This window comes from Brassica rapa, chromosome A10, assembly GCF_000309985.2.
Source record: "Brassica rapa cultivar Chiifu-401-42 chromosome A10, CAAS_Brap_v3.01, whole genome shotgun sequence".
Lineage (NCBI taxonomy): Eukaryota > Viridiplantae > Streptophyta > Magnoliopsida > Brassicales > Brassicaceae > Brassica > Brassica rapa.
The window spans coordinates 15,122,118-15,143,131 of NC_024804.2; the positions used below are offsets into that span (position 1 = coordinate 15,122,118).

General features: G+C 38.8%; 2 protein-coding genes and 1 pseudogene across 5 annotated transcripts; 2 read left to right on the plus strand and 1 right to left on the minus strand.

Moving 5' to 3' along the window:
- Positions 1-518: 518 nt before the first annotated feature.
- On the plus strand, positions 519-3,614 carry LOC103845779 (glycosylphosphatidylinositol anchor attachment 1 protein). Of its 4 annotated transcripts, none has more exons than XM_009122663.3 (6): positions 519-760; positions 858-949; positions 1,166-1,265; positions 1,467-2,274; positions 2,359-2,492; positions 2,685-3,614. In XM_009122663.3, exons 1-6 carry the CDS (start codon positions 636-638, stop codon positions 3,511-3,513), a joined length of 2,088 nt encoding a protein of 695 aa, XP_009120911.1. In that variant the 5' UTR covers positions 519-635; the 3' UTR covers positions 3,514-3,614. The 4 variants fall into 4 exon arrangements, with proteins under 4 accessions (XP_009120911.1, XP_009120912.1, XP_009120914.1 ...); XM_009122664.3 differs by having other exon boundaries at positions 1,166-1,261; positions 1,472-2,274; XM_009122666.3 differs by lacking the exon at positions 519-760 and having other exon boundaries at positions 1,166-1,261.
- On the minus strand, positions 3,603-5,012 carry LOC103845780 (probable aspartic proteinase GIP2). Its single transcript, XM_009122667.3, has one exon. The coding sequence runs from the start codon at positions 4,890-4,892 to the stop codon at positions 3,741-3,743; it is 1,152 nt and encodes a 383-aa protein (XP_009120915.1). The 5' UTR covers positions 4,893-5,012; the 3' UTR covers positions 3,603-3,740.
- Positions 5,013-15,958: 10,946 nt separating this feature from the next.
- LOC103845782 lies at positions 15,959-20,993 on the plus strand (annotated as a pseudogene).
- Positions 20,994-21,014: the final 21 nt, after the last annotated feature.

Sequence of the window (21,014 nt, forward strand, 5' to 3'; positions counted from 1 at the left end):
GGGAACTAGAACCGGCGGCGGCGAAGCTAAGGAAGCCTCCACCTCCCGGAGAACAAACCGACGTCGACGGATCTGTGATAGCCTCCATCTCCCAGACCACTGACACATGCAAGCCTCTCTTCTCACGCCGTGAGCCTCCACGCGACCGCGTCTTCCCTCCACGCAAGGAAACCACCGTTGAAGGATGGTTCCAATCCAGAGCTCCGACAAAGCGATCGGTGAGACGCGACGAAGAAGAGGCGAAAAGAAACCTCTTTGAAAAAGAATAAGGTTTCCGGCGACGGCACGGACGCTCACGCGCCGGCCGTACGCCGGAGAAAACTCTTAGATCTCCTTTCTCTCTCCTTTCTCTCGAAGCTTTGGGCTCTCACGTCGTCCAACTTATTTTTCCTTCGGGAAAATACTTGTGCACAAAAATAATTATTTGCATGAAATAACCAAAATCAAATAAAGCCCGTTAGCGAAATTACCCAAATCAAACCCAATAGACAAAGGCTTTAACTTAAAGCCCACTAATCATAATCGGGTCGACCCGGTCCGAGTCCGCCGTCTAAATTCCCCAAGCCATTCGATAATCGCCGGAGATCGCATTTTGACTAGCACCATTCTGGGAACTGATCGGAGATCTGTGGATCATGTCGACGGAGAATCGGGATAAGGAGGAGGAGGAGGTGAAGACCGATGATGGATCTCCGAAGATCAAACCGAGACCGATTGTTCAGCTGGGAATTTTTCTCATCTCTCACAGTCCCGTCTTCAGGTGACTTGTTTCCGCCATCATTTTGCTTCACAATGTCTTTTGGTTTCTATGTTTTGACTCTGCTTTGTTCATTGGTGCTCCTCTGATGGCGTTATAGTGTGGTTTTCTCTGCTGCTGGGGTTATGGCGCTGCTGCTGTTACCGCTGCTTGCAAAGAACACTTACATCTCCGAGAATGCTCTAATGCCAGGTTTGTGCGTCTCTTAATCTCATGCTTTGGTTTCCTTATGACTGTTAATTGTAGATGAGAACAAGAGAGAGTCAAATGTATATGTCTTAATAATGATATTTTGGCTCTGTATAATTCGAATATTTCAGAGGGTTCATCAACACTGTTGAAAGATGTGTGTTTTGTTGTTTAGTGGTTAATTTACGTTTTTTTTTTTTTTCGGAACATTTTCTTCAGGCTCTGCAAGGTCTATGCTCTCTCATCGGGATGTTTCTGATGGAAGCAAACTGGTGAATGACATTAAGAGCTTCAGACTGAATCATGAAGGCCAGGGTGTGTAAGTCTTTGCTCCATTATAATGCTTTCTCCAACATTATGAGGAAAAACAACGGAATAGCTCTTTGGTATACTTCTTCTGTCAAGGAATGAATGCACATAGTCCATGTTTCTTTCCAGATTACCAGTGACAGTCTCTTGTTTTGTTCTTTACCCAAGTAATTTATTGATTCCCTTTTTTTGTGTGACTTTTTTTTTCTAGTGAAGTTCAGAGGCTCATTGGAAACTACATGTTAGAAATGGGTGCTGAAGTTTCTTATCAAAAGTTCCAGCCTAAAGGGAACCACTTTCACCCACTGCACTTCTTCTCCGGTCCTGCTTCATATACAAATCTAGGGAACGTCAGTTGTGCTGCTTATGGCGTCAACGTTGCTGGGATTATAAGAGCCCCTCGTGGTGATGGAAAAGAGTCTATTGTCCTGGTTACTCCCTATGATTTCTTAAATGGTGGAGATTACGAGGCTTTGTCTTTAGGCATTGCCAGTTCTTTATTCTCCTTGCTCGCTAGAGTAACCTGGCTTTCCAAAGATATAATATGGCTTGTTGCTGATTCTCGTTATGGAGACTATAGACCAGTTGCCGCATGGCTAACTGAATACCACACACCTTCGTTTGAAGTCTCTGACTTTTCCAAGTGTGACGAGCTTAATATATCTGACAGCTTCAGAAGGGCTGGAACAGTGGCTGCTGCTTTGGTTGTGAAGGTTGATGGTAGGAGTGAAAGGTTCGAGGACACGCTAAGTATCTACGCAGAGGCTTCTAATGGGCAGATGCCAAACCTCGACCTCATCAATGTTGTGAATTACTTAGCGGTACACAGGCAGGGCTTTTATGTTAAGGTGGAGAAGTTTGTGTCTTTACTCTCCTCTAGTTGGCTAAAGACAGTTGGGGAAATATTTGAAGCTGTTGGAAAAGTGGCTCGTTCGTTAAATCCTGACTGGAAGTTTGGTATCCCAGCCGCAGACTATCTTGAAGGCAGTGCTACGCTAGCAAGTTCACTTTATTCCCAGGTAAAGTTTATAATGTTATCTACCCTTACGTAAATTATTGTGGTTGCAGTCGCACTGATACATTGTAATGTTCATTCTCATCAGGCCCTTGGTATCCCAACTGGTCCTCATGGAGCTTTCCGTGATTATCAAGTTGATGCAATTACTTTAAAAGTTTCACCTAGATTTCCTCCTGACAATAAAGGAAGGCAACACGAGTTCTTTCTGCGAGGTGCCCAGTGAGTTTTCGTTTTTATACGTGGTCATCTTTTTATTCCTCATACCTACCTCTGCTAGTTTAGGCGAGTCTTGTAATGCAAAAGAACTAAGTAAATCATTTATGCTGTGAAATTTATGAATTGTAATCTTTGCTACTCCTAGACTCCGTATCAGTGTTAGATGATAACTCTATGCTTGCTTTTTAAACGCAGGTTACTTGAAGGAACTATAAGATCAGTGAACAATCTCCTTGAGAAGTTCCATCAATCGTTTTTCCTTTACCTATTAACTTCCCCAGGCAAATTTATCTCTGTAGGAGTCTACATGATCGCCTTTGCTCTTCTTGTAGCCCCTCTTCCTATGGTTGCAGCCTCTTTATACATTGATGGATGTACCACTCAAAACCCTGCCGAAAACCTCAAGTCATGGAAGTGGCTAGACGCAGCTAAACAGGTCTTTGCTTTGCACCTGTTAGGTTTCATCGTCACACTGCTTCCATATTTCATATGTCAAGTGCCCGGCGAACAATCTCCAACAAACCGCTCCATCATTTGGGCCACTACGTCATCTTCGCTTCTCCTTATAACCTTTGTCACAATTCCGGGTTGCTCTCCATTCTCCTCTCGCCTCCATGGAACTAACTGGGCTGTCTTGAAATCAGTGACCATCTCAGCTGCCTTCATCGGTCTATGCCTCATGTCAATAATCAATTTCGCCACCGCAGAGATTGGAGCGTTGCTACTAGTGCCAATGTGTCTAATGGTTCGTCCTATAAGACCCGATTTAAGATCAGGACGCGTTAAGAGCCTGTTGCGTGCGTTGTGCAGCATTGCATTGGTGACCATTGGGTTCCCGGTCATGTTTTTTGCAATCTCCAAGGGATTGATAGGAGAAGGCCTAGTAGGGTTGAGCCTTGGAGGAGAGTTTTGGACATGGTTAGAGTCGTTATGGGCATGGAAGAGTGCTACATATCTATACATAGGTATGGTTCATCTTCCTTGCTGGCTCCTTTGCCTCTGTATCTTGTTTCATCCTTCTTAATCGTTTCTTTACACACTTTGTTTCAATATGTTCTTTACTTCATCCAACAACCATAAGTTTGTAATTTTTGGTGTCTTGAAAATTTGAGAAACTAAAGCAGATACTAAGCTCTGAAGATATATTAGTGTAAAATGCGTAGTTGCTTACAGAGAAAAAAGATATCTTAACAAACACAAACAAAGAGAGCAAAACTGAGTATATCTACCAAGTTAAACTAGATGGTTTTACTACAAAGATTCTGGTTGCAACGACTCTGAAGTAGAGCGTGTTCTTTGTCCGAATCCCAACATCGAGTTACCCAAATCAAAGTCCAATACAAAGCCTTCTAACTGAAGTCCACCCATTATAATCGGGCTGACCGGGTTCGACCCGCCGTCTACAATCCCCAAGCATCGAACACCACCACCAACATCCACCATCAGATTCCTCCCGTGAATCCTCCACCTCACCATCTCGCTCTGCAATGACAGATCAACCGCCGGAAACTCTACCTCACTCGAAGACGTGAAGCAGAGACTGAACGGTGCTATGGGAGCTACCGACTTAGCGTTAGTCGCAGCTTTAGTGTAAGCTTCCGCTAACACCGTGTAGACAGAGCTCTCCAGCATCGTGTAAGGAACCACCGTGCTTAGTTCCACAGACAACGGACCATCCACGGAGAGCCTTTTACCGTCGACTCTGATTGATTTAACGTTAATCACGTAACTGCCACTCGAGCCGGATGACAGAGGAGTGTAGACCAAGGCTTTAGACGCGGCAACTCCGAAAACATCTTCAACCGAACTCGTTGAGACGACGCCGTTCGACTGCGACAGGAAAAGCGTTAAACGACGTCGGTCGTTAGTTTCCGCGGCGAGTTGCGAGGGAAGAGAGATCTGGGCCCTTCCGAGGCCCATTACTCCTTGTACCCCACTAGCGAGCCCACGTAGCAGCCATGAAGGAGCACAAGCGAAGAGTACGTCAACGGTTCCCGGAGAAGAAACAGATCCAAATGACAAGACGTCTCTGGCGAGCTCTCCTCTCGCCGCGATACCAACGGCGCCGTTTCTCACAAGCAAATCGCACTCCGCGTTACGCGATACTCGCTCGTCCCCAACCTTCGCCTTAAGGCAGCCGCTAGAGCTCCCGGAGACCAGACTCCGAGAAGAGGAAACATGTCCCGAGGAACAATCGAACCATAGAAGCAGACCGGAGAGATCAACGACGAGCTTGACGGGCTCCGACGAGTCGCCGAGAAGAATCTGTGCGATGTATTGACCGGTATGTAGGTCGCGAATAACAGGGAAGACGACTCCGATAACGGGATTAGTTATCTGTGAATTTGAAATGAGTAGAATAGAGAGGAAGGAGAAGACGAAGAGATTCAGACAAGAAGCCATTACAAGTGTGAATTAGTGTGGGGGACGAAATGGATGAAGAAGACTGTTTTAAAGGATTAGTTAGGTTCTGGTTTGAATCTGAGATGCGGTGGGCCGACGCTGGTTTTTAAGATTGGGAGAGCGAATGTGAACCGATAAGGATTGGTTAGATTTAGGTAAGTGCTGAGTAGACTGCGTGTCGTTTTGCGGATTTGTGGGGACCTTTTTTTTCTTTTTGGTCAATGTTTATCCATTTACTAAAAAGAAAAAGGAGACGATTAGAGGAGTTTTGGCACGTGCCAAGATAATTATTTTTCGTTTGTTTGCGAATATTCGTAGTCGTGTAAGGTTTATGCCTATGTCGCCAACTATGTTACATGGAAACGGAATCGGGTACGTGAAAGTGTAAGCATAAGGAAACGCAGAAGCGAGATCTTTTAAAATATTAAGAAGCGAGTACGTGTTGGAAGCGTATATCTATATATAAATAAATAAATATATATATATATATATATATATATTAATTAAAAAAAATTAGGACTAAAAATTATATGATTTAAATTTGAAATAATACATTTATTTATTTATAATAATTTTGAAATGATTTTATATTAAAACTGTAAAAATACACATAAATGAAATTTACAAAAAATATTATATTAATTATTTTTAATACTTCATAAATAATTGACACAATATATTTCAATATGTGCTATATCTTTAATAAAAAATCTCAATGCATAAAGATAATTTATAGTATTGTTTTTAATATTTGTATATTAATAACTCAATATTCATTACTATTAATTTTTTTATTTTATATATTAAAACTATGGTTTTATATTTTATTGATATACATTGCATTTTTTTAAAAAACGGAAACGTGATTCCAAAACGGAATCGTAAGCTTCCAACAAGTTTTTAAAGAGAATATTTTAGAATTGTTTTGGAAGCGAGATTCTGCAAGCTTCCACAAGGTTCCGATTCCGATTCCGGTTCCGAAGCGGGAAGCAGACGTCCGATGAAGCTTCCGTGCAACGTAGGTCGCCAACTGGAGTTAAAGTTGGTTTGGTAGAGTTACAAAGTCCATGTGGCAACTTTTAATTGGTATCCAGAATAACAGAGTTGTGGGAACTATGAAGAGTGAGATTGGGCTCACACATAAAATGGGTCTCGTATAGAATTTATATGGCGATATAGCCCAATAGTTTATGTGCGTTTTAGATGTACATCCATGCCTTCTTGCAGAAAAACAATATGGTCTCTAGATTCATTTGATAACCCACAGATAAAGTAAGTTGACGCTACATTCAATTCTCATAAGAAACATGATACGGAGACCATGGCAATACCTTCAAATTGCCAGAAACATTAATTCATTTACTCATCTAGATAACTCATGAGACCTAACTCTTCTAACAAAAGCTTATTCTTTCTTTAGCACTCAATAAAAGAGATACAAGTGCATTTGGATTAGAAATCGATCACAAAAAGCTTTTTAAATTGCAATAACAAATGAAAAGGAAAGAATTTTAGATTGTCACCAAGGACAAATAGATTTTTAATTGGTTAACAAGAGATTCAAGAGAGTGTTGCACCAAGCAACTGTAGGACAATGATTTCTACAATATGACAAACTGAGTATTTCTTCCGTTCCACAAAAAAAAATATTTTGGAGTTTTCACACACTTTAAAAAGTTATAATGTCAAAAGTAAATTATTTTAATACATAATTTCGAAAGAAAAAATTATTATATGTAGTAATTACCTTAACTAATACGAAAAAAATAGAGAAATAAGCCATAAGACAACCTTATGGTTGGATGAAATGCAATGTAGATGGGTCTTTTGTCAATCAAAATATTCCGAGTACAGCTGGTTAGATAGTACGTGATGATCAAGGAGTGTATATAGGAGCAGCGCATGCAGTTGGGAGATAGAAAGTGAATTACAAGGAATTTTACTGGCATTACAACACTGTTGGATACAAGGTCATCGAAGAGTGGTAATAGAAAGCGACAACAAGAAGGTTATGGATATCCTCAATAATAAATCATTGCATTTATCAGTCTACAATTGGATAAGAGAGATAAGGTGGTGGAAACAAAAGTTTAAAGAAGTGGAATTTAGTTGGATCCAACTAAAAGGTAACAAGGCAGAAGACAAATTGGCTATTAGATTATAGGAATTGGTTACATGTTGGTTAAGGCTTCCTTTTACCTAACCAACTGGTTTAGCTTCCATTTACTAAACCACCCATATATATACTGGGATTGTAAAGTTGTAAACATAACTTTGAGTAATACAATATTTCTTTTCCCGTAACAAACTCTGCAATCTCTCTCATGCTCAAAGTTCTAATATGGTATCAGAGCAGTGAATCATCGCTTTCTCGCTTCATTTTCTCGGGAAAATTCAGCTCATTCTCGCCGATTCTACTCATCTATCACCTTCGATGAGTCTTTCGATTCGAGATATTCTGGCTGTTTTCTTCGATCTTTGTGTTCGTGAAGTATTTGCGATCTATCATCTTCTCTCTTTCACGATTGCAGTTCTGATTTCGATTTCTATCTTTCTTTGACCTTTGATTTGCGTATTTTCTCTCGCGCAAACATTTTCTTGATTTCATCTTCCTTACTTACGGTTCAAATCTGATGGCGACGGTACAAGATTCAGTTGCCGATGATGAGAATCGACCTACTTCAGCGTCTCTCCTTGACCCGAACTCCAATCCTCTGTATGTTCACACCGCTGATCACGCCGGTATATCTCTTGTCTCTGAGAAACTTGCTGGCTTAGGGAATTTTAATACTTGGCGTAGATCAATGTTGATGGCATTAGGAGCTCGGAACAAGTCTGTGTTTGTTGATGGATCGTATCCTGATATTCCTGTTGATCATCCTGATTATGCTTCGTGGTCACGCTGTAACAACATTGTTTGCACCTGGATTGTGAATGCGGTTGACAAATCTATTGCTAAAAGCATCATGTACCTGGACACGGCTCGTCAAATGTGGCTTGACATTCATGATCAGTTCAAGCAGAGTGATGGTCCTCGCACAGCCGAGATCAAGCAGCAAATCTTTGCTGAGATACAGGGAACACAGACTGTCAGTGAGTATTACACACGACTGAAGCAATTATGGGAAGAGTTAAAGAATCATGAAAGTCCATACACATGTTGCTGTGGTCGCCGTGATTGTGCAAGTCTCAAGCGGATTCTTCACAGAGAAGAACAAGATCGTGTCTTGAAATTCCTCACTGGGTTGAATGATACTTTCACTGCCACCAGAGGTCAGATTCTCATGCTGGAACCTAAGCCAAACCTGTCCAAGGTGTTTAATCTTGTATCTCAAGAGGAGCGACAAAGGTCTATGAAGAGTACAAGTGTGGTGGCATGTCAAGTTACTAACTCATTACCTGAGGAACAAATGGTGGCTGCTTACAACGCAGGATACAACAAGCAAAGACCCCGCCCAATCTGTTCTCATTGTGGCATTGCGGGTCATACAATGAATCGCTGCTATAAGCTCCACGGATATCCACAAGGATACAAGTCGCAGAGTCAGTCTTACAAGTCTTCTACTGGAGTGAACTCTAATGCTAAGCCTCGTACAGAGAATGTCGCCAACATGCTTGTCAGTGGTACTGGTGGTATATCGTTTGTGGATCAACAAGGTGTACATTTGGGGTCGGTAACTACAGATCAAGTGACCAAACTTCTAAGTGTCCTGAATGTCAACAAGGGTACTTCTCACGACAACGTTTCACAGATCTCTGGAAGTACAATTTGCTTATCTGATGGAACAGCCTCAACGTCTAAACCACAACCCCATCTCATTCCACAAACTCTTTCTGAACATCCTCCTTCAGGTACCATTCCCTTTCCTAACTCACATTATGTTTCTGCGGGAATTGATAATCGCCTTACTTTTACACAGCATGATTGGATAATAGACACTGGTGCTAGTTGTCACGTTAGTTTTGACTTAGGATTGTTTGAATTCACAGAAACCATAACTCACACTTTTGTCACGCTTCCTGATAGCACACGCATTCCTGTTACCGTTTCTGGCACAATCAAACTCACAAAAACTCTTACTCTAACTAATGTTCTATACATTCCTCATTTCAAGTTCAATCTTTTGAGTATAAGTGCTTTAACTCGAAATAGCTCCATTTCGGTTCTGTTTTCATCTGATTCGTGTTTCATCTTTCCAAATAACCCGTTTCTACTTCAGGGGCTTACTCAGGACTCGATGATTGGGAAGGGTAACCTCCACAACAATCTCTATGTCCTGGAAGCTTTCTCTCCTAACACGTCAACATCTGCATCTTTGTCTACTCAAGACTCTTCGATTTTTCAAGTCTCGTCTGATATTTGGCACCAGCGGCTTGGTCACCCGTCTCAAAGCAAAATTCAAGCACTTTCAAAACTTTTAAACATTTCTTGTAAACATACTGACCAAAAGAATCCTTGTAATATTTGTCCTTTGGCAAAACAAAAACGTCTTTCTTTTCCTTCTTCTCCACAGTTATCGAAATCCCCTTTTGACTTGATTCATTTAGATATATGGGGTCCATTTTCTCAACCTACACACGATGGTTTCAAATATTTTTTAACCATTGTTGATGACTGCACACGAGTTACTTGGTTATATCTCTTGAAAGACAAAAGTTCTGTGGCTAACATCTTTCCTGAATTTCTCCAATACATTCAAACACAATATCAAACACACGTTAAGGCCATTCGTTCTGACAATGCCCCTGAACTGGCTTTCTCATCTCTTCTTAAAGAAAAAGGCATTGAACATTATTTCTCATGTCCTTACACACCACAACAAAACTCAGTAGTGGAACGCAAACATCAACACATTTTAAACGTGGCACGTGCTTTGTTATTTCAATCTAGAGTTCCACTTCAATACTGGGGAGAGTGTGTACAAACATCTGTCTACCTCATAAACAGAACACCTTCACCTGTTTTACAAAACAAATCCCCTTTTGAACTTCTTACTAAACGTGTGCCTTCTTATGATCACCTTCGTGCGTTTGGATGTCTATGCTTTTCTTCTACTTTGCTCAAAGACAGAAACAAATTTTCACCACGAGCAGAACAGTGTGTCTTTTTGGGTTATCCCCATGGTTACAAAGGTTACAAAGTCCTCAACATAGACACCAACAAAATCTCCATAACTCGTAATGTTCTTTTCCATGAAACTGTATTTCCCTTTCACACCATATCCTCTGTTTCCTCTCCTTTGTCACCTGACTTTTTTGATCAACATGTCTTACCTTTACCTGTTCCTGACTCTCCCTTTCCGGCATTTTTTGATTTAGGATCCAATGTTTCCTCAAATATCTTTCCAGACAATAGCTCACATGATTCATCTCAAAATCTTTCTAATAATTCCTCTACATCACCTTCGGTGATTCTTGAATCATCACGAACTAACACACGATCAAAACGACAAACGAAAACACCAGCATATCTAGATGAATATCATTGCTATCTCTTGAATCAAATTCCGGGCATTCCTGTTCATCCTACTCACACCACATCATATCCTATTTCTGCTTTCTTGTCTTATGACAAGTTGGATCCTTCTCATAGGAATTTTCTTCTTTCAATCACAACCACAAAACCCCCTAAGACGTTCAAAGAGGCTCTTCTATCCGATGAGTTTAGAACTTCCATGAAATCTGAGATGACTTCCCTAGAAGAGACGGGCACTTGGTCTATTTGTTCTCTGCCTCCAAATAAACACCCTGTTGGTTGTAAATGGATAAATACATACAAGTATCATCCTGATGGGACTGTTGAGCGACCGAAGTCACGTCTGGTTGCAAAAGGGTACACTCAGTTAGAAGGTTTAGACTATCTGGATACTTTCTCTCCAGTTGCGAAATTGGGGACATTTCGGCTTCTTCTTGCTTTAGCGGCTGCAAAGGGCTGGTCTATCTCTCAATTAGACATCAGCAACGCATTTCTTAATGGTGATTTGGATGAAGAAATTTACATGCGTCTTCCTGAAGGTTATGAAGAACTAACTGGCAAGAAGTGTCCACCGAATTCAGTTTGTCGATTACACAAGTCCCTATATGGCTTGAAACAAGCATCTCGTCAGTGGAATCACAAACTCTCAAGCGTGATCTTTGGCGTTGGCTTCACTCAGACACATTCTGATCACTCGCTTTTTGTCAGATATGTCGACAAAGTGTTCCTAGCTGTGTTGGTCTACGTTGATGACATCTTGATTGTCTCAAATGATGAGACGGCTACTATTGCTTTCAAGGATGTTCTTAAAGCGGCTTTTAAATTGCGTGATCTTGGTTCAGCAAAATACTTCTTGGGGTTTGAGATTGCAAGAACAGAGAAAGGTATCTCCCTCAATCAGAGAAAGTATTGTTTGGAGCTGTTAGAAGAAGCTGGTCTGCTTGGCTGTAAGCCAGTCTCGGTCCCTATGGAACCTAACCTTAAGCTGGCTGCAGCAACGGGAGAAGTATTGTCTGATGCTAGTATATACAGACGTCTGGTGGGTCGCTTACTCTACTTGACTCACACAAGACCAGACATCACGTATGCCGTTCATAAACTGAGCCAATTTATGTCTGCTCCGACTCAGGATCAACTCCAAGCGGCTTATCGAGTTCTGCGTTACTTGAAGAATGATCCTGCTCAAGGTCTCTTCTACTCTGCCTCTTCCGTGTTAAAACTTACGGCTTATTCTGATGCAGATTGGGCTGCTTGCCCTGACACTCGACGCTCTGTTACTGGTTACTGTATGTTCTTGGGTGATTCTTTGGTGTCATGGCGATCCAAGAAACAACAGACAGTCTCTCGGAGTAGCTCTGAAGCGGAGTATCGTGCAATGGCTGATGCCACCTGCGAGCTCATTTGGCTAACTAACCTGCTTCAAGAGCTACATTGTCCTCCAGTTGCACCTGCGACTTTGTTCTGTGACAATCAGTCAGCTCTCTACATCGCATCAAACCCGGTGTTCCACGAGCGCACCAAGCACATTGAGAATGACTGTCATATCGTCCGAGAGCGGTTACAGAGTGGATTTATGAAGACTCTTCATGTCAAATCTAATCTCCAGCTTGCTGATATATTCACGAAACCTGTTCAACCTGGTCTGTTTCGAAGCTTACTACTCAAGATTGGAACTCACAGTTTGTGCCTTCCATCTTGAGAGGGGGGTATTAGATTATAGGAATTGGTTACATGTTGGTTAAGGCTTCCTTTTACCTAACCAACTGGTTTAGCTTCCATTTACTAAACCACCCATATATATACTGGGATTGTAAAGTTGTAAACATAACTTTGAGTAATACAATATTTCTTTTCCCGTAACAAACTCTGCAATCTCTCTCATGCTCAAAGTTCTAATATTGGCAAAGCAGAGATCCCAAGTTCAAGATACATTGATATATCATTTCTATGTACCATCCTTTTTTTTATCAAAAATACTACATGAGGATCATGTATCATCTTTCCATAACTAATAAAGATCGCTGTTATAACAAAAGAAAAACCAGTGCCGACTTAAGTAGATCATGGGTCTTTGGACAAAATAGTTTCTCAACAAAAAATTTACATATATTTTATGGATAATTTTAAAAATTTAAACCTCTTTTGTTAATTTTTTTTAAAAATCAGACTCTTTTTAACACTAATTATGCAAACAAAAAAACTGGGACCGGAATCCACTCTCTCGTGCCCCTATGCATAAGCCGGCCCTGAATAAAACAGAAATAAAATATACATTACTTGATATCAAAATACGATGAACAAAGAACGGGTTCTCGTGGAAGCGAGATGCTCTTTCCTTAATTCTTTAATTGCCCACGGTTTTATGCAATCAGAATCCCATGATACAACGTCTAACAAGATCCTGAGATTCGCTCCCTGTTTGCTACTTCCGGCACCCGTCATTTCTATATTAGGCAGTAATAGTTTTAGTGGTCCTGTGACTATTACACCGTTTAGAATCGTTGGATCTGATCACCTAATCTCAGTCGCATCAATCTACGTTGATGAAGTTCCTTTACCGTTGCACCCGAGTTTGCTTGAGGGCGGAGCCAAGCTCATCTTGCTCAACCTCTTACGCTTAAAGCAGAGGTACTATATAACAAGATTATTCGTAAATTGATACAAATAAACCTGACCAAAGTGTAAGTAGTCTGGTGGTAGTAAAAAAAGGTTAGTTCTATTGTGTCTTGTATTCAAAATATCTTTAAGGATGGAAAAATATTTTTTAAATCCGAATATCTAAAAACTGATACTAGATATGAAATATATTATTAATCTAATGCTTAGAACCTCGCAGAAAATGGGAATGTCTGATCCCTGGATCTGCGCCATTTAAACACTGCTTCGAAGAAAGTGGTTCCGAGAGAAACATGAAGAAGTTCATGAACGTACGAGATTGGGTTGCTAGGGAGGGCAGGAGAGAAAAGGTGGAGGTTTCACGGTACTAATGCGGTGGTGAGAGTATTGGAGACGGTGGTCTGTTTGGCGTTCATCGATGGGGAAAGAAGCTTAATTGAGTCGATGGTCATTGGGACACATCAACTTCAAGAGTATAAGATCGAATTCCATTTTAGCACCACGCTTAAAACTGTTAGTGACTCACTTTTGCTCCACAAAGTTAGCTGCTCCATGTGACCTTTCCGGAAATAGAATCAAGCACACATGACATGAAGAGATCGTCTTTGCCATTTCAGCTTTTACTTGTGCTCCAATCAAAAAAATTAATAAAACTATCATCAGTTTCTCTTAATATATTGTTTATTTGTCTAAAGTTTTAAGAATTCCACACATTTATGAATAATTGTGAGACTTGTAAATTTTAAGTTTTGTTTTTACAAAAATAAGACATGAAAATCAAAAATATAAATATTTATTTTCTTCTATTTCCAACTTTTTCTTATTTAAATATGTGTCATACCCATCAGCTACCTGATATCATTTTAAAGTAAGTAAATAATCTAAAATCAAATACTAAAAGTTTCTATAATAGTTATTTCTGTCATGGAAAATAAGAAAAATAAAAAGCTTCTAGAGAAATCTACCCAAGGTCCTAGCTTTGCTAGAAAGATACCAAAGAACACTCACGACAATGGTAGAGAACTTTATTACAATAAAATACATGATTACTTCCATTACAGTTACTACTATATAATTTCCCCTAATCAGGAAAGTAAATTTATACAACACTAGCTCTCCACTGGCCAAGGCTATGGGCATAGATCTCGGTGACGGATATGTTTTCAGTGAAAAACTCATCCACTACAAGAAAACACAAGTTTTACGAAGGCAGTTTTCCTCGTGACTTCGTCGTAAAAGCAGTGTTACGAGGAATTAGCGAGGAAACCCGTTTCGTCGTTATACGTTTGTCGTAACGCATATATCCTCGCTAATTCGTCGTAACATAGCGAGAAAATAATTTCGTCGTAAAAGCGAAGAGGAATATTTCGTCGTAAAGACCACGTAAAGCTTCCACGTAAGGACGTCGCTAAATTTCCTCGTAAATACCACGAAAGACGTTCCTCGTAAAACCCACGTAAATAACTCGAAAGTAAATACTCGTAAAGTAAACGTAAATACCTTGATAGCTTTTCTCGTAAAGACCACGTGAACTTTCCACGTCATTTCCTTGTAAACAATTCCTCGTAAAAACCTCGTTAAGCTTCCACGTAAAGAAGTCGCAAAATTAGCTACGAATTTACTTCGTTTCGTTATTTTACAGAAATATAAAAAATTATAATTAAAAAAATAATTTAAATTATTTAAATTATTAATAAAATTAAAATTCTAAAAAAATCAAAACCAAAATATTTTATATATAAATAAGTTTTGAATTCATAATACAAGAACCGAAATTAAAAAGAACTAAGGGTCGTGAATCGCCCGATAAAATTCATCACTCCTCGCCGTTACATCCGCCTCGGCATGTGTGTCGGATGTTGACTCGCCTGGAATAGGATTTCGTTGTCGCATGGTCATCGGGGGAGGAGGAACCGATGGTCCTCTAGAAGAAGGAGACCCAAAGACTCTCTGAGTGTACTGAGTCTCGGGGACAGTCTCATTGTCCCGAAGAACCGGGAGCTGATGAAGACGACGGGTCTAAACGATTATCCGGCTCACCGAACATCTCTCTGTAATGGGCAGTAAGTCTACCTTTTCGAACCTGAGAAAAAAATTTAATTTTTTAAATTTTCGTCAACAATATATTTTCCAACATTATCCACCTAATCAACACTAAATAACATAAGATCCGTAAACTTATCTAAATTCCCTATACTAACCACCTAATCTACCTAAACTAACCAAATTAGAGAGGAATTAGAGAGGCTTACCATTGCAACGAAACAGGGAGGAAGTGGAGAGGAAGTAGAGAGGAAAGAAAGAGTGAGCGCTCGGGGTGTATATATAAGATTACATTCCGTCGCAAATTCCTCGTAATTTTACGACGAATTACAGAGGCCCGTGTTTTTTTTTACGACGAAACAGCGAGAGATTACAAAGGCCCGCGTTTTATTATACGAGGAATTACAAAGGCCCGCGTTTTATTATACGAGGAATTACAAAGGCCCACATTTTCTTATTCACAAAACAAACTCCCACATTACCTTATTCATAAAACAAACTCTCACATTACCTTATTCATAAAACAAACTACACAAAATCGAAAATACATGAATCGGATTCATCGACATTCTCGTCATCACTAGAAATGTCTTCATTTTCATTAAACTCGTCTTCAACAGCTTCGTCTGTGGCATCATCGGTAAGATCTTCGTACTCGTGATTATGCGGATCAATGAGAAGGATGTCATCAATTTCTTGTTCAGGTTCCTCGACTCCATTTATCTGTTCTTCTTGCAATGGTGGTTCTTCTCCACTGATGATTCGTCCTCGAGGTGTTACTTTGATCACTGCTAACCTATTTATACCTGAATCTCTCATCCGAGGGTATGAAAGGAAGCTAACTTGGTCTGCTTGTGAAGCTAAGATGAAAGGCTCGAATTTGTTGTACCGTCGTCCACCGTTGACATCAACTACACCGAATTTGTTAGACCGAACACCTATGTTGACGACGGGGTCGAACCATTCACATTTGAAGAGGACGCATTTCAGCTTCAGTATCCCTGGAAATTCGACTTCAATAATCTCCGTGTGTCACTTACAAAGTTGGTGGATTCAAAATTAATTAGGTGCAAAAAAAAACGTGTGTCACTTACAAAGTTGGTGGATTCAAAATTTCCTCGCTAAATCCAAGTAAATAGTTTCCTCGTAAATAAGACGCGAAGTTTACGTCCACTTTACGAGGAACGTACGTGAAACATGATATCATCGTTATTTCCTCGTAAATGACACGTCACATTACATCGACTTTACGACGAACGGTTTTTGTCGTTAGTTTACGAGGAAATAACGATGATACCGTTATTCACGTAAAATCCTCGTAAAGTTGACGTAAACTTACGAGGTTTTTTTTTCCTCGTTAATATTCTTCGTTAAGCTTGAGTTTTCTTGTAGTGTTCATTTCTAACATTTTTTAAAAAATATCAACATGAAAACCTTCAAGTAAAAATGATTTAAATTAATTAGCTAATTAATCAATGAAACCATGTATGGTAAGTACGAAAATGTTTAACTAATCCACAATTTGTTCCAGATTGAGGGTGATTGGTTAGGCTGTAACTGTAGAAAATTTACTTTAGAATTTATTCTGTATAATTTTTTGATTTAGCTTTAAAGGATGTTGCTTTAAAATTTTCTACAGCTAAAAAGATTGGGCTTTAGAAAATAAGATTTTTACAATAATTTTTTGTATATTTTTAGTGTAGCTTTAGTTTTGTGGTTGTACCTTTAAAAATTAAGATAAAATATAATTAATAATATTTAAGGTGTGGATGAAAATTAAAGTTAAATTCAATTTTTACATCCCAACCAATCACCTTCTATATATAGATTTGTAAACATATAATTTCTAGGGCTTCCGCAAAATCTAGAAAGAAGATTTCATCACCATGTGGTCTAGATATCATTAATCGCACTTTCTGTAATTTAAGTTTTTAACTAATACTATCTCGACATAAAATCTCATATATGGGTTCCTTCATGTACTTTTTAGCATCCCTATGTACGTTGGCCAGATAGTAATCATAATAAATAAGTAATAAAATATACATACATCACGTGAACCATGTGGTGTAGTTATCATTCATCGCATACATATAAACACATTATGAATCTTAATTATTACTGTCTCGACAGAAAATCTCATGGGTTGCTACGTATATTTTTCTGGCATCTGACCATTTAGTAATCATACTAATAAAAATATACACATATATATAGTATATCATTTGATAAGCCGTTCCAGTTACTATTTTAGTGGATTTTATGAACCTGTTGCGATTTTAAGGAATTAGTAAAATTTACGAAATTTGTTGGCGATATAGACCAATACTCCAATAGTATATGTTCGTTATTAAAATTAAGTATATCGTCTATGACTTGTTGCAGAAAACATTATGGTCAGTAGATTCATTTGCTTATCCACAGCAATAACCCATGTATTACAGTCCCAAGCTACAAGTCTAAGAAAAAGCCCTGTACAAACATAAAGAAACAAGTCTTCGTTTTCTTCCTGTTGTTGTGGTCTACTGTTTAAAAGGATAGAGAGAGATGTGTCTTATAATCAAATCCACTAAACCATTTTTGTTTTAAGCCTCCGTAAATAACACTTGGTTAGTTGGTTTAGGATGATCAATACAAAAATCTAAAGACACACAATATTGTAAGTTTGTAATTAACTACACCAAGTATGTTATAACTTAGAAACTAGAAGTAAGTTATATCCTGAAGGATCCACCGACGCTTCTCCAGTTGTTTAAATATAATCTAGCTGTTGTCACGCGTATATATATTATATGCATAATAATCTCTTTTTGCGGGAAATGCTAGTAATATAGTAAACACTAGAAAACATATTCAACGTGCTCAAAACATTAAAGAATACTAATATAAAACTAAAATATTTTCATTTTCTTTGATACAAAGTTTATTTTACATCTATAAATACCATACATCTCCAATAGTCATCTTCATCTCAAACAAACAATCACAAAACAAAAAAACCTAGAAAACACAAAGATGGGTGGCCTTACTCACCTCATCGTCTTCGTCTCCATGTGTGCAGCCATAACTCTGATATCAGAAGCCCAATACCTTATTCCGGTCACCAAAGACGAACCCACCAAACAATTCTACACCACTGTCAACATCGGAGCCGGCGGAATGTCGTCTCCCGTTAACCTCCTCCTCGATCTCGGAACCAACCTAACGTGGCTCAACTGCCGCAAAATCAGATTATTATCATCACTCCGCGCCGTCAGTTGCAAGAGCTCCACCTGCAAATCAATCCCCGGCAATGGCTGCGACGTCAAAAACACCTGTCTTTACACGCAACCAAGGCCTCTCGGTGAAAACACCGCAGTGGCCACGGCCCACGGGCCGTGTAGTTCAAGACAACACCACCATCTTCACTACACAAAGCGGAAAACCAATCTCCATAGCCCCTTCCCGCCGCTTCACATTCTCCTGCGCCGTCGAGAAATACCGCCAAGGCATGGCCCCTCGCATCGCCGGAGTTGTGGCTCTTTCTCCGGGAGAGTTCCCGTTCTGGAGACAGATTGCGTCAGCGTATAACATCATCCCCAAGTTTGCTCTCTGCTTGCCTTCTTACGGCCGCGGCCTCGGGTACTTCTATATCGGCACCCATTCGTTCGGTGGGAGTAACCCCGTTCCGATGACTTTGACGCCGCTGAAAATCGACTCGGGAAAATATCTAGTCTCCGTTACGTCGATCTACGTTGACGGAGTTTCTTTAACGTTGGACCCAAGTTTGCTCGAGGGCGGAGCCCAGCTCAGTACAGTGGTTCCTTACACCGTACTACAAACCGATATCTACAATGCACTTGCTCAGTCTTTTACGCTAAAAGCAAAGGTATTTTATTTATATACTCAACATTTTATACCAAAAAGAAGGTATTTATATAACTAAACTTTTTATCTAGTGAACTGATAAATTTGATTTTTTTTTTTTAATATTCGATTTCAAATACTCCCGTTTAGAGGTAACTTTTTGTTCAATATTATATAATATTTTCAATTTAAAATTTATTAAAGTTTTGATGCTGTATTTTGTTGTATATTTCATTATTAGTCAAATTATAATTAGGAGATAGTTAATGATGTTTTTGTTTAGAAAATGTAAAAAAATGTTTAATGATGTTTTTGTTTAGAAAATGAAAAAAATGTTTTCTTAATTTATATGGACAATTTTAAAACATCCTGAGTATTATGTATATCAAGTCTACTAATCTCATCTTTGTTTTGGTTTTAATATTTGTTTTCACAGAAAATAGGAATGTCTGAGACCACAGGACATGCGCCATTTAAACATTGCTTCGAAGAAGGTGCTTCAGGGAAGAACATGGATGTGTCGGTGATGGAGATTGGACTGCCAGGGAATGGAAGGGAGGTGAAGTGGAGGTTTCAAGGTGCGAATATGGTGGTGAGAGTATCAGAGACCGTTATTTGTTTGGCATTCGTCGACGGAGGAAAGAAACCTAATGAGTCCATGGTCGTTGGGACACATCAGCTTGAAAACTATTTGATCGAATTCGATTTAAGCACCACGCGAATGGCTTTTAGTGACCCACTCGTGCTCCATAACATTAGCTGTGCCAAGTAGTCTTCCCAGAAATAAAATCAATCACACATGACATTAAGAGATCCCCTTTGCCATTTCAGCTTTTACTTGTGTTCCAATCAAAAATTTAAATAAAACTGTCGACATTTTCTTTTAAATGTATCGTTTATTTCCTTCCTTAAAAGTTAATATTACCCCTAATGTTTAATAATTTTGTACATTTATTAATAATTGTGAGACTTGCAAAATTTGTGTGTTATTTTACAAAATTTAGACATGCAATTTCAAATATATTAATATTTTTTCTTTTGTTGAAATTTGAAATTTATTGATCAACAAAATAAAAACATTTCCAAATAAGAACTATGAGAAGTAGGGACCTGAGACATCTATTTTTTCTTCTCTTTCCCAACATTTTGATTATCTACTTACTACTCTATTTAAACATCACTCATGCATACACATCATCTATCTAATAATCTAAAAGTGGATACTGTAAGACTAGAAACAAGACTCATCCAGATGAGCAATGAGTTAAGTTTCCGGTGAATTTAAAACCCATTGACATGAGCTTAAACTTAAGGTATGATGGTTATTACCCGAGTTGTATGTATCTGTTTATATCAATTTCACGATCCAGCAAGAGTGTTGATCATATATTGCTATATTAAGATCAGGAACCAGAGGTTTAACTAAGAAAATATGAAGTAGCTCCTGCGTGAATTATATTCACAAATAATGTGTATGGAGTATATATATATATAGTTTAGAAAACATAATATTTCTAGGGCTTTCATTTAGAAATTATGTGAACCATGTGGTCCAGATATCTATCATTCAACGCATAGCTGGATTCTGTATTTTAATTACAACTATATCCACATAAAATCTCATATGGGTCCCTTCATATATTTTCTTAGCATCTCTATGTATGTTGTTAACCAGTGACCATCTAGTAATCATAATAAACAATGAACAAATATATCCATACATCATGTAAACCATGTGGTCTAGCTATCATTCATCGGATACATAAACACATTCTAAATCATAATTACTATTGTCTCGATAGAAAATCACACATGGGTTCCGACATGTATTTTCTAGCATCTGAGATCTGACCATTTATAGTAATCATAATAATATATCATTTGATAAGCAGTTCCAATTAATATTGTTAGTGGATATTATGTTACCATTTATCTTTCTGGTCCATTAAACGAGTTCCTTGACGTCTCGTGATTGTCATCATTATTCGATACTCGTTTTATCGGCTTTTAAAATTCAAGCATTCCGCGTTGCCAAGTCGAGTAACAAATCAACTAATTTTACTAAAAAAAAAAAAAAAAAAAAAAAAAAAAAAAAAAAAACTAATTTTACTACTTTAAAAGACAAGGTAAATATGAAGTAT